At 39.8% G+C, this 19079-nt stretch overlaps 1 protein-coding gene across 2 annotated transcripts in view; it reads left to right on the top strand.

Annotated features, from left to right (window-relative positions):
- The window catches only part of rmdn3 (regulator of microtubule dynamics 3), a 76044-nt gene that overhangs the window by 35627 nt on the left and 21338 nt on the right, over window positions 1–19079 (top strand). For both annotated transcript variants that reach the window (XM_042338040.1, XM_042338039.1), the window contains one exon: window positions 16722–16797. In XM_042338040.1, coding sequence (XP_042193974.1) covers window positions 16722–16797 — 76 coding nt within the window. The remainder of the gene's footprint in view (window positions 1–16721; window positions 16798–19079) is intronic.

Raw genomic sequence — 19079 nt, 5'->3', positions numbered from 1 at the left:
TTTATTTCAAACTTTGAACATTGTTTTAAAAAATATCTTGTAGTAAACAGTCCAAAAATTCCAATAATTTGTGTAACAGTCTCAGGGATTTGTTGGTCCACCATATTATTGGGCCACTGATGAAGGATTATTGAATAATTTAAAACAATTTACATTTATAAAGTGCCTTTCATATAAACGAATCGTAAACAAAATGCTTTTGCAGAATGAGATTAATCCGAAATGAAGTGAATATTCTTATGAAGGTTGAAGCAACAACAACCAAATTACATTGGTATAGCACCTTGCACTTCGGAAGGACGTCCCAAGGCACTGGACATTCAGTGTTTCGGACCCGAGCTGGGGGTCGGGATTGGGTAGGGTGGAGGGCAGGGGGGGAAGGAGGGTGATCGAAAGCACGGTTGAAGAGGAGGGTCTTGTAGGAAGCGAGGGAGGGGGCAAGCCGAAGGGACTGCGGGATGACAGCAGGTAATTTTCACAATAACCTTCCACAAATGATAATGAAATGATTAATTCGATTTTTTGGTAATAATAATCCTTGCACTTGATAAAGTGCCTTATCACGTCTTCGAAACGTCTCAAAGCGCTTCACGGGATACACTGCAAAAGACTGTTTTGTGGGAGAAACGCGGCAGCCAATTGCTCACAGCAGTGTCCCACAAACAGTCGAGGATTGAATGACCAAATCATTATTATTTTTGAAGGGATGACCCCTGAAAAGCAATCTGCCAATCGACCAACAAGACTAATTGACTGATAATGAGGAGGAAATATGACAATATAATAATGATAATCCTTGTATTTGACATCTCACGCCGTTGAGACATCTCAAAGCGCTTTACAGAATATATTGTAAAGTGGATAGACTGAGTGTGCTGTAGGGTGAAATGTGGCAGCTAATTGTGCACAGCAATATCCCATAAATAGTGACCCAATTTTTTGGGGTGAGAGGAACTATTACCCCCGGAAAGCAATCTGCCAATTGACTAACAACAATTCCTACAATTCCTACTTAGGCTAACAATTATGCCACAGGGACTCCAATTAAGGGGAAACTCCACTTTAATTTGAAGCAATGGTGGGCAGTAGGGGGCTTCATATTCATGTAAATCACAAGCCAGGCATTATCAAACTTAACAGTCTAATCAAAAAAGGAATAATGAACTGGAAATAAATATATTTAATAGAGAATATTGTGTGTCAGCAAACAAGCAGCCAGTTCTTTTGCTTGTGTTTTTTAAAAAGTTGCTGTCCCATGTGTGAACTTCAGCTGAATGTTGCATTTTCCAGAATGTAAATTGATAGGTGAAGTAATTAAGAAATTGTGCTGTTTAACTCTTTGCCAGTAATTTTGGTCAATCAGATGCTGTTTATAAGCCTAGCTGCTGAATTTTCAGAAATCCTTCAAACCTCCAGAAATTAAATAGGGCAGAGAGATGTAGTTTAGTTTTACAGAATGTTTAGAAACCTGGAACAGTTTACAAACCCTGATGAACTTGTTTGGCCCAACCCAAATAAAGAGGTTTTTTTTTTTAGTATTGTATTTAGTATTGTAACATCTATAGCTTTGCACTGTTATCAGAATGAGCACAAAAGCAGATAGAAATTCAGAGAGTACATGTATTCATTATAGACACCTGGAAAATATACTGAAACGTGAATTGGTAAATTAATATAATGAAGAGAAGTGACATCAAATGTTTGTCTGCAAATAAATAATTTAAACCTCTTTTTGAAAAGGATATTTCACCACTTTTTTGAAAATGATTAATACCATTCTTTTTGTATTTGGTTTATGAGCCCTTTTGAAATAGGGCTATTCGTTTGGAAATACTCATTCTAATGGTGTGAGCAAGTAGAATTGAAGGAAAAGTAATTCTGTGATGTAACCTTGATTCAGTTGGTACCACTCTTATCTCTGTATTCAAGCTTCACAGCAGAGCTTGAGCTGTCACTGTGTAACACTCTAGGGTTTTACTGCAAGAGTATTGTATTGTATTGTATGAGGCGCTATCCTTCAAATGAGACAAACTGTTCTTCAGGATTAGATTACCTATCCAGAATCCAGAAGTGGATTCTAATGTCACCTCTCCCATTTCCCCTTCCCCTCTCCCCTGCTTCGCATCAGAACCCAGTCATTTGAAAAAAGACACTTCCCTACATGAAGGTTGTTATATAACCAGGAGAGGTAATTGGGTGTTCAGTAGCTGGGTGGGGAAGGGAAAAATGGAGCAAATTGTGGGTTTCATGTGGGGTATGAAGGTAGAGAGAGACAAGTGGGAGATGGAAATAAAACTATAGGCGCAATCAAGCGGAAGTCCCGGAGAGCAGGGGGTGGGAAGGAGGGAGGGCAAGAGAAGCAAGATGGAGACAGTTGGATTTAGTCAATTTTATTTTGGGGAAAGTCTATAACCTGAAAAAACTTGGCCTCTGCTTCCTTTTCAATTGTGGGGATTTAATCACCATTCCGGGGGGTGTTTAGCAGATCAGTAATGGTGGGAGAGGCAATGACAGTTATAATGTACTTTTATCAGCACTTAGAAGACAACAGCTGACTGTATAGACAGAAGCTCCTCTGAAGCCTGTGGACAGATGATTATAATTCAATTAGGTCTGAGTGATAACAGACACTGCCTGGAACACATTCTCCCAAATTATGTTCAATACAATTCATGTGAAGTATTATTTAAAAGCCCAGAAAAAACATTTCTACCAAATCATTGTTTCTTTTCAAGCCACTTTTGACTTAATACCTGAGAAGCAATCCTCACACTATATGTATTGAAGGAAATAATAATAATAATCCTTGCATTTGATACAGCGCCTTATCACATCTTCTAGACGTTTCAAAGCGCTTCACAGAATATACTGTAAAGTGAATTGACTGTATATTTTGTGGGCGAAATGTGTGCTGAGTCAGCAACACCAGGTCAAGCAAGCAGTGCATGCAGCAGCTTGCAACATAGGGAAACCTCTTTGGAAGTCTTTGAGGAGGTAACTGATTTGGTTTGACAAGAGCAATCCACAGAATAGAATCTAATGCATTTGTAAATGTGAAGCTTTTATGGTAATCATATACTAGGTTGCATCTCAAGGCATTTGAACAGAAAGTTAAAAGCAGTTATGTTAAGATGCATTTTAGGTACCCAATTTCTACTTCATTAATGCTTTGTATATGAATTAGAGGAGGGCAACAAGGATATGCTGGAACTCAATGCTTCCTAACCTCAGTTCTAACTGGCTTAGCTGTTCATAACACACAAAACATCATATGTCAGAGAAAATTCGTGTTTTAATGTTTTGGTTTTAATCGTATTTCTTTTATGTAACTGTGTTGCCTCTACAACAACAACAGCTTGGATTTATATAGCGCCCTCCACGCCGGACGGCGTCTCAGAGCGCTTCACAGTAATGGATCCCGGGGCCGAGCCAGGGGGAGATAGGTGACCAAAGGCTCGGTCGAAAGAAAGGTCTTCAGCCAAGACCTGAAAATAGGAAGAAGCGAAGGGAGAGGAAGGGAGTTCCAGAGCCTCGGGGCGTAGTGGCTGAAGGCTGATGGTGGAGGAGGCCTAACCCGGTGGAGCGAAGGCAGCAGGCATTGTTGTGAGGAGAGAGGAGGTCAGACAGGTAGGGGGGTGCAGAGGAGTGGAGGGATTTGAAGACAAGGGTGAGGATCTTGAAGTCGATCCTCTCTGGGACAGGCAGCCAGTGCAGTCTGGCAAGGACTGGGGTAATCAGGGAGCGGAGTTTGGTGCGGGTAAGAATGTGGGCGGCAGAGTTTTGTATGACCTGGATTTTATGAATGGTAATGGAGGGGAGACCGGCGAGGAGGGCATTTGAATAGTCCAGCCAAGAGGTGACAAAGGCATGGACCAGGTTTCAGCGGCTTTTGGAGTGAGACATTGGCGGAGACGGGCGATGTGTCGGAGGTGGAAGAAAGCGGTGCTGGTGAGGGACCAGATGTGGGGGAGGAAGGATAATTGGGGGTCGAAACTGACGCCTAGGTTGCATACGGGTTCGGAGAGTTTTACGGGGAGGTCGGGTAGGTGGAGGAGGTGAGAACCATGTGATTTTAGACGTTGACGAGAGCCAAAGAGTATGGCTTCTGTCTTGTCAACATTCAGCTGAAGGAAATTCGCGCTCATACAGCTCCTGATGTCTGACAGGCAGGCTGACAGAACATCAGGGGACTGGGGGGGTCGCAGTGTGAGGTGGAAAAATAGAGTTGGATGTCGTCTGCGTACATTTGGAAGTGTACACCATGTCTGCGGATGACATCCCCAAGAGGGAGCATGTAGATCCGAAAGAGGAGGAGGCCAAGGATGGATCCTTGGGGTACCCCGCAGGTAACTGAGTGAGAGCGGGAGGAAAAGCCGTTTGTGCAGATGTACTGCTGGCGATTTGTGAGGTAGGACTCGAGCCAGGCGAGTGTGGTCCCACTGAGGTGGATGACGGAGGAAAGGCGGTGGAGGAGGATGGCATGATCAACTGTGTAGAAAGCAGCAGAGAGGTCAAGGAGGCAGAGGGAGCCCTGGTCACAGATAGAGAGAATGTAATTTGTGACTTTCACAAGCGCAGTGGTTTTAAAAAAAGTCAATTATTCATCGCTTTGGCCGAAGTCCATCTGGTTTTCAGATGACCTAGTTCTTGGAATCAATGAAGTTTTCTTACAGAGTCGACCTGTTGACTCTTGTGGTCAGACCTGGCACAATTACGCCTGGATCTTCCAACTAACTATGGATATTGAACAACTTGGCTAGGAAGACATGAATTCCAACAGTTGGTGGTTATGGTCTTACCTTCACAGGCCATACAGATCCAATCAGGATTTTTATTTATCTTACTTTCTGTTTAAGTGTCAGGCTGGCTCAGTTGGTAGCACTCTTATCTAAGTCACATCTTATGTTACATAATTACATAATTTCGGCTGATGCTCTAATTCAGTGCACAGTCACTACATTTTAAATCTCGAAAGGAGCTATATCAAATGGAAGATTAGTATTATATTTTCCTATTGATCCACTTTGAATTATTTTTATTTAATTTGCCCGTTTCACTTGGCTATGTACTTGTTCTGCATGCACTCCATAATGTTTTTACATGAGAAAGAAATCTAAGCAGTAATTAAGTTGTCTGCTCCTCAGAAAGAAAAAAAATCTAATCGACTGAAGCTCTGATACTGAACATCTGATAGAAATGAACAAAATCAAATCTCATCTGTGATTCAGATAGCACAGAGAAGTACTGTATTAAATTGAAGCTGACATACTGTTAGCTGCATGAAGAGGGTTTCTGCTTCTTAATCCCAACAAGTAATTGCAGAGTTGCTAATTTGTTTCAGCAATTATGGTGAACTGACCTACTCTCCTGTATAATACTTACATTTAATTTAGCACCTGATGTTGAGGACATCTCAAAGCGCTTCACAGTTATTCTATAATATGGAGTCATTATATATTTGTAGCCAAATATATGAGTGTCAGTGGCTCAGTTTGATGACGCTCTCGCCTTTGAGTCAGAATACTGTGGGTTGAAGCCCCATGTCGGGAGTTGAAACTAATACAAGTGACTTGAAAGTAAACTATTCTAAGATGACACTCCAATGCAATGCTGGGGGTGTGTTATTTGTTGGAGATGTCATCTTTCTGATAATATGTTAAACTGAGGTCCCGCCTGTTTCAGTTGGAAATTGCCAGCCGTGTTTGCCCACAGTCACTCCACTTTACAATACTTCCTTTGAGACGTCCTCCTGATGTAAAGGGCATGCTATCAAATTTAAGGATTATTATTACTATTATGTATGTCACCTACATATGGAAATGTTCTTGTGTGGAATGGAATGCGCACTCTCCCAGGAGGCACACAACCTGCTTGCCTAATTCCAAATAGTATTAGGCACAGGTTAACAAAAGCCAAGGCTTGGTGATCCCAGATTATACATTAGGGAGGTTCACCAGCTAAAACCAAATAGGACCTGCCTATCCATTAGAACTTTGGCTTACAAGGTTACCATGAGTTGAATGGGTAGAATCCCTGCCCCCAGTGATGGGTCTGCACATCCTTAGTCCTACTGATCAGCCTCGCTGGCTGTGCTGTCATTGGTTTCTTGCCTGGCTCAGGAATCGGACCACTGAGACTGTCACAGAGGGAAGACTTGATTCTGATATTCTGCTGACAAGCTCAGGTCCAAGGAAGCCTCCCTTAGATTCCCTCTCCCTTTCCCCCAGAGGATAGGAAGTGTTTATTGTGAGCAATCGCAGCAACCGTTTTGTGTTTAGCTAGTGCCAAAATAGTCATGAGCAATTAATCCAATTAATCTGGAGGATATTGGCCAGAACACCAAGGGGAAGCTCTGCCTGTTTCCCACGAATATCAGGGGACAACCTTATCAGTAAAATGTAATTACAGATGGAGATATAGAAAGGCAAATTCCCTCCAACTTGCTCCCTCACTCGTTCAAGCTACACCTCAAAACTTACCTCTTTGACCGTGCTTTCAGTCATCTTTCTCCTACCAACTGGTATCCAGACAGACTTGTCGAACGCTTTGGGATGTTCTTCCGATGTGCGAAGTACTATACAAAAATGTAAATTGTACTGTGTTTTTCCTGTTCTTTCCAAGTTCTAGCATCATGGACAGAACAGAATTACCCCGCTGAAGTGCTGCAACTCCCTGGTTCACTTCTCTACCCAAACTGGCAGTGCTGTATTCTGTACCAGCACACCGACTGATCTTGTGTTGCTAACAATCTTTTACTCGTGAGAAAGACATGGTAACCCACTTCACTTACTGCGGTGTTCGTGCAGTGAGTTTCTGGAAACTATCTTAAAATATTACCTTGGGCTGTGTCTGCATGGAGGGAATCCAAAACCATAGAGTGATAGCAGTTGACAAATGTGTGTGCAATGGAATAGAGAATGATTCACTCCCTTGGCATATATAGAGGTTTTTTGTCTTTGTTTTGTTTTGCATTTTGAAGGAGTTTAGAAGACATAGATTGGAAGATTTCCTTTCTGGGACTGAAAGTGAAGGACTCGTTCCAGCTTCCTAAGATGTAACGTTAATAATAATAATCCTTACATTTGATGTAGCGCCTTTCACATCAGGAAGACATTGCACAGAGTTTACTGTGAAGTGACTGTGTAATTTTTAGGCAAAGTTGGCAAGCAATTTGTGCACAGGAATGTCCCACAAATAATCATGAAATGAATAATAAATTTTATTTGGGGAATTGTTGGCCAAGACACCAGCAGAAACTCCATTTTTCTTTTCAAAATGTGCTGTGGAATCGTTCACATTATTCTTCCTAGAACACTCCTATTAATGGTTGCAAAACTATAAAAAGCCCCTCACTTTTTTAGTTTTCATCGTATCATGTCAAATTTAACCTCTAAAAGCTTATTTGATGTTGAGATGCACATGGTAGAATCTTTACACATCATTTATTTTGAATACATTGCTCAAAGGCAATAAAGTAAATAGAAAAATAATAATGTTTTTCAGTCGTTCAAATAATAATCCATGGATTTGATATAATAATAATAATCCGTGCATTTAATATAATAATAATCCTTGCATTTGAAATAGCGCCTTATTACGTCTTCTAGATGTCTCAAACACTTCACAAAATATACCGTAAAGTGAACTCACTGTATATTTTGTGGGCAAAATGCAGCAGCCAATTGCACACAGAAGTGTCATAGAATCGTATCATAGAATCGGACAGCACATTCGGCCCATCGAGTTTGTGCCAGCTCTTTGAAAAGAACAATGTAATGTCAATCCCACTCCCCAGCCCTTTCCCCATAACCCTGCAAACCCATCCTCCTCAAATACCCATCCACCGTGTTTTTGAAAGTTGTTATCGAATCGGCCTCCACCACCCTTTCAGGCAATGCGTTCCAGATTCGAACAACTCGCTGCATGAAAAAATTTCTTCTCACCTCCCCTCTGCTTCTTTTAGAAACTATTTTAAATCTGTGACCTCGAGTCACCGACACACACACACCAGTGGAAACAGTTTTTCCCTTTTTAACCTTTTTGTGTTTTTTTTGTTTTTGGTTGTTTTGTGTTTTATTTTGTTTGTGTCACACAAACAGTCATGACTAAAGTGACTAAATTATTTTTTTTTAAGGGTTTATTAACCCCGAAAAAGCGATCCACCAGTTGACGAACAACTGGATTCCTACTTACTGCTAGGTAAACAGAGGCGTATGGAATAAGGAAACTTGCCCAACATTTCGCCCTGCCCAGGAATCGTACCCAGGTTCTCTCGCTTACAAAGCGAGTGCTCCAACCACTAAGCTACAGGATTCCATATGCATTATGGACGCTTGCTATTAACATACTACTTACTATATGTTAATAGCAATATATATACAATATATTAGCAATATATGTACTATATATTATTTTATTTTGTTTAATATTTGGGGAGAAATCTCACTTTGGTCTGCATTATCCTACTTAAGTAGCATTTTAGAGCATCCTCAATTTGAGTTTAATATTAGCTTTGACGTAATTTTTGGAGTTCTCTAAATAATTTATAGAAAACTGGATCCAAAATTTATCTTGTCTTGTGAAAGTCAATGATTGGCAATTTGAATCAATTGCCCCACAAAATATACAGTCATTTCCTTTTACAGTATATTCTGTGAAGCGCTTTGAGACATCTGGAAGATGTGATGAGGTGCTTCATCAAATGCAAGGATTATTATTATTAATAATAGCAAATCATTAACTTAGTCCCAACAGGTCTTCATTATAGATAGTGATTAATGAGTAAACATGGCTGGCAGAACCTGACTGTTCCGACAGGATGGTCAGCCAATGAAACATTCCAGCCACAAACTGTCTGCACTCCCATTTAAACCCATTTTATCTTGAGTAAAATTAATCCTTACATTTGCTATAGCCTCTTTCACCCCATTGTTGTACAAAATATTTTACTCTTAAGTTCTGGTCGTAACTAACTCAGTAACCCTATGGTGAAAAGCTAACCTCACTGGTGCACTATTTTTTCAGACCCAGTGGGTAAAGGCAGTGATTGGAAGTTTGTGGCTGTGTGCGACATTAATTTCTGTGTTTGAAAATACATTTTAAAAATAAAAGTTTTGATGTGAATACCAAGGCCACAGTGATATTCTGTCAGCATGATTCATTCTTGTATGATCTCAAATACTTATTTACTTAGACAAATATTCTTAAATATTTTCTCAGCTGTGAGATTGGTGAGAACCGAATTTCCTCACAGCATGGCATGTTTTCCATTGCATCCAAATCTGATCAGCTTTCCCTGAGGTGCAGTCGGTTGACTTTTGAATTTTGGAACCAAAAAGGATTGCGAAAGAATCGGGTGTGGTGGGGGAGAGAAATAGGTTTTGTACAGCAATCAATGGCTTCAGAATCTGATGCGATCAATTTATAAGAGGGTTTTGAAGGCAGTGAGAGAGAAAGTGTAATGTGATGGAATTTTGAGAGATTTTCACAGAGCAGAGGCTAAAGGTTAAGTACAAGGATGTAGGTCATAAATAGTAGACCAAAGTTGAAAGAACAAAGAGCAAAGGAATAGTGCTGGAGCATATTGCTGAAGTACGGTGGGACAGGATCAGGTAGGGATTTGGCGGTTTGGAAGAGAATCTTGAAGTCTGTTACTGGGGAGCATAGAGCCTGGTGCTGGAATGGATATGAGCTGCAAAGTTTATCTGAGTCGGGGATTATGGAAGGTGTAGCTACAGAAACTGGTAAGGAGAATATTAGTCAAATATAGTCTTCAAATAGCAGAAGCATTCGCTTGTGCAACGGAGATATCCCCCAGGGATCCTTGTTAGGGCCACATCTTTTCTCATTTATATAAATGATATGGGGCTGTATGAGGGGCAAAATTTACATCTCCATTGCAAATAGTAACCCTGTGCCTCCCACCCTTAATTTCTGGGAACTAGACATTACCATAAAAGGAGTCTGCTACAGGAGTTTGGGGAAACGGCAGATAAATGGGAATGAAATGATTGCTTTCAAGAAGCCAGGCAGACACAATGGCCGAATGGCTGTCTTCTGTGCCATGCATTTCTATGGTTCAACAGATATAGATCTCTGCTAGTCCAAAAACAGTATACGATAATAGAATTTACAGAATTAAGTAACCTGGTCCTCAGCTCACCCTATTAAAATGTTTAATTAGTACTTAAAAAAAACACTGAAGAACTTTGAGATGTTTCAATAAAGCACATCAGTTGTAAGGATTATTATTGCAAATGTTATATTGTTGTAAAGCTGTCTTGGGGATAGCCAGTGTAAACCTTTTGCACATAAACTTTTCATACTGCACTCAACTTTTATAGTGTAAATATCAAATTGTGCCTAACCAACTTGATATCTGTATGATAATTATGACTGCATTAAAAATCAACTGGATTCATTCAGACATTTTTCCTCTTCAACACCACCGATAAGTCTATATTGTGTCAACTTTAGTTCAAGGTAGTTTCTAGGCTACACATAAATCTGGCATTTGAAGAGAGGCTGAAAACCTTAATGAACCTTGAGGAGCAAGTACATTTATTTTATAGAAACTGTATATTTTTCTTTATAATTGTTGGCGAAGCAAACTGGCAGCTCATGTACATGGTACGCACACAATTACTGAATAAGAGGAGGCTGATGTTTAAAGCAACCCACTGCTACCTTGGAGGTGCAAGTCCACCGAGAGCAGTATTTTTTACATCTGGGGAGTCCAAGGGATGCGATCGCAACCAGTTCAAAAGAGAGTCAGCCAAAGTACAAGCCTCAGAGCTCGGTATTGGATATGGTGATGTGTGATCTCAGCTGTATAACTGCAGACTTACTGGCTCCTGCCCGCTATGCACTGTATCATTCTCCAAATTAGCGCTTAAAATATTCTGTTCTCCCCCTCACCCACCCAACCACCCTCTCTACCCTTGAACAGAGACTAACAGAACAAGCCAGAAAAGGAAACTCAACTCCCCAAATTGTATTGTGAAATGTTACCAGAAGATGAGCGTCATTATTAACCTGAAAAGCTTTTCAGTGAAATGGAGCTGGATTATGTTTTAGAGTTGAATGTTTCCTGAGCTTTAGGGATTTGGCTCCCATTTTGAATTAGCAAGATGTGAGCTTGTGCAGCAGCATGTGTGCTTTTGGAGGTCAGGCAAGGCCGAACCTAACTATTAGTCAATTTGACTTTATATGTCTCCTGAGAAGTGATTATTTCTTGTAGGTTGAAGGAATTGAATTTTTCTGCACTCGTTAAAATGATTAAAATTCATTTATTTTAATCAAAGCAGCTCTCTATGAGTGACTTGTAAAAAAAATAGATTTGGGGGGGCCAGACTACCAAGATTGTCTTATTGTTAATAATAATAATAGTCCTTAAATTTGATATAGAGCCTTATCACGTCGTTGAGATGCCTTAAAGCGCTTCACAGAATATATCATAAAGTGAATTGACTGTATTTTGTGGGCAAAACGTGGCAGCCAATTTTAAATCATGAATTTCCTTTGAATCAATTCTGTAGGGTCATTTCAGGAATTTTTTTCCACATTTGATACATAATAAAATTACAAAACTATTTTTAATATAACTTTTAACGGCATTCAACGAAGGGCAGTTTTACTTCAAATACAGTGAACAAGTATGGAAAACAAGGTTTTAACCAGCCATCGTGGTATCAGGCAATGCAGATAAATGCAAAATAATGACAAGGACCTATCGGGAGAGGTACCAGATTATCCAATTTCACAAGGCAAATTCTAATGAAAAAGGACATTGCTTCCAAATTTGATTGAAGCCACAGACTTTGAATGATTACCTCAAGCACAAAATGTATCATACCAGTACTGGGCAGTATTGTATATGGACAGAATGGGCTGTTATAGCTTTAATACTTATGGGCTAAATATGGTACCGAAACCTTGTCTTAATGTCACCAACCAGATCAGTACTTGTGTATTTGTTATGTATAACAACTTATGGGTAACTTTACATAAGTTTTATATGATACGATTTGTGCAAGTTTCACATAACTCGTACTTTGTACAAGTCATATTAAATGTATTAAATGTGAGGTTTACTGTAGAGACGAATTCTAACTACAGTAAAACTCACATAAGTTTTATCTCTATAAATCGTATTATCACCTAAGTCGTACCCACCCAAGTCCCATTCAGTTTCTTACCCAAACCATTTATATTTCTTTGCACTCATTATATTTTACAAAACAAATCATCTCTTAATTGATAACACCGCTACTGCACTTTACCGGCTGCATTGAATCGAGGGAAATGAAGTTCTAACTCAATGATGCATGCACACTTGCTAGGTATGCATTGAGGTACGATTCCGCAGTGTAGATTATTGATTAAATTGGATTTTATACTTTGTGTAAGTCATATTAAATGTTATGATCCGGACTGATAAGACTTGCATGAGTTTTACTGTACCCCAACTTTCTCCCTATCACGTTTGAAGAACAGTTAAGATTCCAAAGTATATTCAAATCCCACTGTAGTGTCCAGCAATGAACAAGGGAAATAGTATGACCTAGATTAGACCCATTATAATCTAGTGTTATCTATATATATAATAATATTGCACACCATGGACCTGCAGTATGTGAAGGAGATTAAGAAGATTTTTTAATAGAATTATTAGGTTTTTGAATGCCTTGACAGGGGCAGGGGTTGAAGCAGAATCCATATTAAGTTTGAAGAGTGAACTAGAGAGATATCCAAAAAGGAATAATTTACAAGGGATATGAGGAAAGAACTGGTAAATGGGACAGAGAGCCAGCACAAATACAATTGGCCTTCTTCTGCGCTGTAAAGGTCTGTGGTTCAACTTGTAAACCCAGGACGTCCCCATTGCTATTGCTATTGCGCAAGAGCTCTTATAATGTGGGAATCCTGCAGACCCACGAGGGCAATTGCCAGCTTTCCTACAGACGAGTGCATTGCACAAGAAGTGACAACAGTGGCAACCATTTTCACAGGAAGTAGTGTCAGCATTGGCCATTTTTGCAGGAAGCTACTCAACCTCATCCTGTGGTTCATGCTTATCTGTTCATCCAAACCCTAAAATCTAATGAGTTTGACACCCCAGGCCTAGACTTTGAGCTCAAATAGTCCACGCTGCTGAGGTGTCTAGTACAGTCATATTTTTTGAAAAGCGCTATACAAATGTAATTTTGTTGTTGTTTAGTATCCATAGTCTTTGGTACAGATAAATTGCAGCCTAACACAGTGGTGTCACCTACAATAAGCATCACAGGTAAGGTCAGCAGCCAATCAACTTGCAGACTCTACTGGATAACAAATCTCAGCATTTCTATCTGATGAGCAATTAATGCACTGCCTACTGCTAAGCTGTGCGCCCAGATCACAATTAGACTCTTCCTGGCGACCATGCAGACTTTCCTGTGTTTCCCTGATGGTTTTCCTGTATTTTTCTTGTGCTCCCAGAATCCGGGACAGATCCCAAGAAAAGCATGGAAACAATAAAATGATATTTTGTTAAAACAGTGAAACAAGGCAAGAATCACAAACTGCTTTGTGAGTGGTGTACTTTGCTAACCTACAAGTGCCATGTCCACAATGGGCTTTGTTAACATTTAGCTTGATGGATACACGCAACCTTCCTGTTCTATTTCATACTGAACGTTACAATTGCTTAGTTTTAATGTAGTGTAATGTTGATGGGGAATGAGGAAACAGGGCACACTTTTCCCTGTGGATATCCACATTTCCTTGTTTGCCTTACTGCATATGCAAATAGTTAATTTTCCTGTAAAATATAGCACTTCCCATAGATGTGGCAGATCACCATCTTAGTCCATGGAGTAGAGAAGAGAAAAGAGATCTCTTCCACGTGGAGGGTAAAAATGGGAGAACATTAATTCTAATTGCTATTGCTGGATTAACATTTAGGATACAGGCCACCTGTAGTAAAACATAACATAACCAGGTTATACAAAATTGCCCTGATCTGGGCTATTTCCTGTCCTAGAACAAAGCTTTGTGCATCTTGGAGCAAGGGAAGGAGGAACTGTGAACAAGCTTTAAAAATGGCTTGCCTATGTCAAGACTATGCTAACTTGAAATTCTAACATTTAGATACGTCATAACACCAAACATTGCTTACACTAAATCATTGTAATGCTATGTCGCTATTTACCAGTGTTGTGCACAATTTCATCAATGTATTTTTGAGGGACAGCTGGAAAGCCATGCTTAAGGGTATCCAAACCAGACAGAGTTCCACATATGTATGCCATCTGAACATGGACATTTCTCTGTAACTGGAATGGAATGAATGCGCACTCTCTTCCTGGAGTATTAGGTGCAGGTTGACAAGCCATCCTTGATGACCAAGGCTTGTCAATTCTTTTGGACATGTGTCTTAAGTTGCACTGAGACCTTTATGTCCTTGAAGCAAAACAAGAACGACCAGATTGCCCTTTGCCCTTTCTGAGCGCAGTCCTGCAGGACATTGTCCAAGCAAAAGTTGATATCTATCAGATAGGCATAGGAATCATCAATTGGGACAGCTACCCTTGTATCCAGCCAATCAATGTATAACAAAACTGAATGGAAAGCAATTTTGATCCATGTTATCTTTCCAACCCAACAATGGTTTGTTGTACTTGATATACAGTAAACTCCCAATATATTGTCACTTCAAGGGAAAAGAGCCCAGTGATTCTATAACAAAAACAGAAGTTGCTGGGAACACTCAGCAGGTCAGGCAGCATCTATGGAGAAAGGAAAGTGAGTCAACGTTTCAGTCCATGACCCTTCTTCAGAGCTGAACGTTGATTCTGTATCAGCGGGGTCCATACAGGCATGAGTCCTCCGGGGCTACTAAGGTAGCTTTGATTGAGAGGACCTCAAGCAGCACACTGTGCCTGGGCAGAGTAAGCAGCTGTCACTGCATGGCAGTCAGTTTATTTGTTATTGTGTGAGTGTATGTTTGGCATTTTATACTAAAATTAGTGCGTGTAGCTAAAATGGTGTCACCATACCTGGGGCTAACCAGCAATTTCTATTAGACAACATTGATCTAGATGCAGCAAAACAAAATTAATTTATAAGAAATGTTAGAATCAAGAAGGTACTTCGGTTCAATGAATCTCACCCTTTTTCTTAAATTACGGCCTTGACCATCTTTCATAGTAACTGGTCCTAGCTACTTATTGCCCTTTCTGTAGAGAAATACTTCCTAGTGTCTGTCCTGTATTTCTTCTTCAGAACTCAACCTGCTGTCTTTCTGAATCTTCAAGTATTTTTTCAGGTTTACTTGATCATTAAGCATCTACACATACTTATAGATTATAGCTAACAAGGAAGATTGGGCAGGTTTCAGCTTTTCTCTCGATAGTTGTGACAATTGAGAGGAATCGAGTTGTATTTAAGATTGTGAAAAGATTTGATAAGCTGTTTCCCTTTGTTAATTTGTTCAAAACTCAAGCATAAATATAGTTATGAAGGATTTTTGACAGCGTAAATAGGGAGAAGCTATTTACACTAAGATATTTACACTAAGTGATTAGAGGACACAAATACTGAGTAGATGCTGTTGTAACAAGAAGAGTGAAAGGAGAGCTTAGGAGAAATGTTTTCACACAGATTTGTTGGAATGTTTCCATCAGTACTCTATGCAACCTCTATAAGATCTCCTCTGAGATGTTTGTTTATAAAGCTGAAGCGCCCCTTATCTTATCTAAGCATTACTTTGAGCTCATTACTTTGAGCTCTGTACTCAAAGCATTACTTTGAGCTCTGTAAAATGAGATTTTAAGAGTCTTAAACGTTATTCTGCCTCGATATTTGAGGCAGAATAGATTGCACCAGCCATTCACCGAACCACTAATTGACAACTCAATTCCTCTGCTATTCCGATCAACCTCAGTGGTGTAACTGACTGCTGACTTTTGGCCATCAGCCAGCTTCTCAACCAAAATATTCAAAAAAGGCTTGTTTTGGCGAAGGATTTTCATTCTTTGCTTTCCCCACTTTGCTAAGTGATGAATTGAACAAATCAGCACAGAAAATAAATATTTCTGTTTTTTGCCAATTTTTCTTTCACAAGTCGTTGAAGAAATTCTCACTATATTTGGTATTTCAAATGTCCCCCTTCCCCCCAATACATCATCTTACATGGTGTAGAAAATGTGTATTGTGTCTTATTATGTATACGGTGAGCTGACTCCCAGTCTCAGTGTATGAGTTTTGCCTGCTGCCCCCACCTGAGCTTCTCCCCATCAACCCCCCCCCTTCCACTTCTGCCCCCCACCTTTCATTACTGCCACTCATTCTTCACTGCTACTGCTCTCCCTGCCTTCTGCCCTTCCTGGACAGTTCAATGGCCTCACTCTGGTCCAACCTGGGCATTCTCCATCCAGCTCATTGTGGCATCCACTGACGGCTGTCCCACAACAACCAGCTGCCACCCTTGGATGTATTTAATGTATTCAGAAATACTTGGATGTATTTAATGTATTCAGAAATCTAGGTAAAGGGGTACAATTAAACTTCTGTACTTCTGAAATCCAGTTTAGTTCAGCTAAGTAAAATTTATACGGACTTAAAAAATAAATCTGGATCATCCGTCAGGATTGCTTTATTGTTGAGAGTTGAGCCAGTCACATCTTGTAATGCACGGTTGTATTTTTCATTGCATTTTACATAGTGTCTTTGTGTTTCAGGTATGCTATCTTATCTGGCCACCAGGCTGACAATGATAATATCCAGAATCGCATCAAGGCTGGATATCTTTTCAAGGTAAGCAACATTATTAAAGACATCTCTTTGGTCCTGTCCACATATCTATGGGGTGATAATTCCTTATAACATCCGATAATCTTGCCAGACGCTCTAGGAAATCTGCAAGTCTCTAGCAATCAGAATCTTCTCCAGCAAACCGCTTAGTTTTTGCTGACATCGTAAGTTTAATTAACATTAAAGTTGATGTGTCTGCCTTCAGAACAACAACAACAAGATTACATTTGTATAGCGCCTTTCACGTCGGGATGACATCCCAAGGCGCTGGACAGAATATACTGTAAAGTGAATTGACTGCATTTTTGTGGGCGAAACGCGGCAGCCAATTGCGCACAACAGTGTCCCACAAACAGTCATGGATTGAAAATGACCAATTTATTATTGTTTTGTTTTTTGGACTATTATTAGGCGTGTGGAGTAAGGAAACTTGCCCAAGGTTTCACCCTGCCAAGTGTCTCGCTTGCAAGGCGAGTGCTCTAACCACTGAGCTACAGGACTCCCCAAAGGAGTAGGAATGAGTCCTACATCCTGACAAAAACTAAAAAGTTTACAAAAATTGGTCACAAAGTTTAGGGAAAATATTTGAGTCCCCCAAAAAAGAATTAAAGGCTGTTTGGATTGTAGGATGATGAATGTGCAAAAGATTTCCAAAAGGCAGTGAGTCTAAATATCTTTTAATTTTGCAAATGCAGCTTACTAAAACAACCAATAGTTTTTTAAAAATATTTTGTAAAATTTCCATAAAATAAATAATAATAAATAATGTGTCAGGTGTCAGTCTGGCTCAGTTGGTAGCACTCTTGCCTCTCAGTGTTCTAGACATCTCAAAGCACTTCACAGAATATACTGTAAAGTGAATTGACTGTATATTTGTGGGTGAAACACGGCAGCCAATTGCGCATAACAGTGTCCCACAAACAGTCATAGTTTGAAAATGACCAATTTATTATTGTTAGAATAATAAGGAAGGTTGTGAATTCAAGCCCCAGGTTGGGAGACAACAATGTCCCACAAATAGCTATGAAATTAATGACTACAACAACTTGCATTTATATAATGCCCCTCCAGCAGGTTAGCATTCCAGAGCACTTAACCATCAACCAATTTTATTTCGGGAATTGTTGGCTTGGACACCAGGATTCTATTCGAATATTACCATGGGATCTTTCATGCCCATCTGAACAAACAGACTTGGTTTAACGGCTCATTCGAAGCAACTCCAACAATGGAGCACACCCTAACGCTGCATTGGAGTCTTAACCTTGACTGTATGAGTTCAAAGTCTCAATGTGGGGTTTGAACCCATAATTGTTCGACTCAGAGATGAGAGTGCTGCCAACTGAGCCAGATTGTCTCCTTAGTAAAACTCCCTGGACTACGAAAGGATTATCTCAATTTATGATCATTGGTGGTGTCCACATTTCGCCTAATATGGATTCAAAATTAACAGAATCCATACAGGAGTCACCTAAATAATATCTGCCTAACATCTGACAGTCATAACAGAGACTCCAGCAAAGTAATCCCAACAACCATGCAGGACCCTTCCACTTAGCATTTTCTCGTTCTGTTTGTGCAGAATCCAGTAAGTGACTGGAAGAGCAGTCTCTTCTATGAAGAGCTTTGCGACATTTCAACAACATTAGAAGGTGCTATATCAAATGCAAGGATTATTATTATTTTTCTACGATCCAAAGAATATTGTAGTTTGACAAACTGCAGAGAAAATCTGCAAATTGCTGCTGGATTCAATGCAGTCCAAAGCAATTAGGATCAGTGAATGAGACGAGGGAGACAGAATTTATCCTTTACACCTCAGGGATGTACTCAGGTTCTCAGTCCTGCATATAATATGACAGAGCAGCACCATAAGAGATGCTAGCACTTAATCCAGCCCTTTATATTTATGCCAGGAACAGAAGAACTATTGCAGCTGCACTTCAACAGTTTAAATCAGTCCAAAACAGCTGTATACATCATAAACAGAAAAGCTTTACATATCTCACTGCCTGGAACACTGGTCCTTGTATACAGAAGTTCAGGTCAAGACTTACCATTATGCCAGCTAACCAGCTATGAGAAATCTCCATTGATGCCTGTTTAATTCTTCCAACTGTCATTAGCTAATTTTGTGAGATATCTGTGCTTGCTACTGTTTTCCCAGCCTACATTCTGTTATACCAATTCATGTACAATTTAGCCATACCATCTATGTTTATAAGGCATACTTCTAGCATTTTATAAATATACAATGAAACTGCCCTGATTGATACCAATCTACT

This window comes from Callorhinchus milii, unplaced genomic scaffold (assembly GCF_018977255.1).
Source record: "Callorhinchus milii isolate IMCB2004 unplaced genomic scaffold, IMCB_Cmil_1.0 Scaffold9, whole genome shotgun sequence".
Taxonomy (NCBI): Eukaryota; Metazoa; Chordata; class Chondrichthyes; order Chimaeriformes; family Callorhinchidae; genus Callorhinchus; species Callorhinchus milii.
The sequence above is the reverse complement of the archived record's forward strand: the minus strand, read 5'-3'. Positions and strand labels throughout refer to the sequence as shown.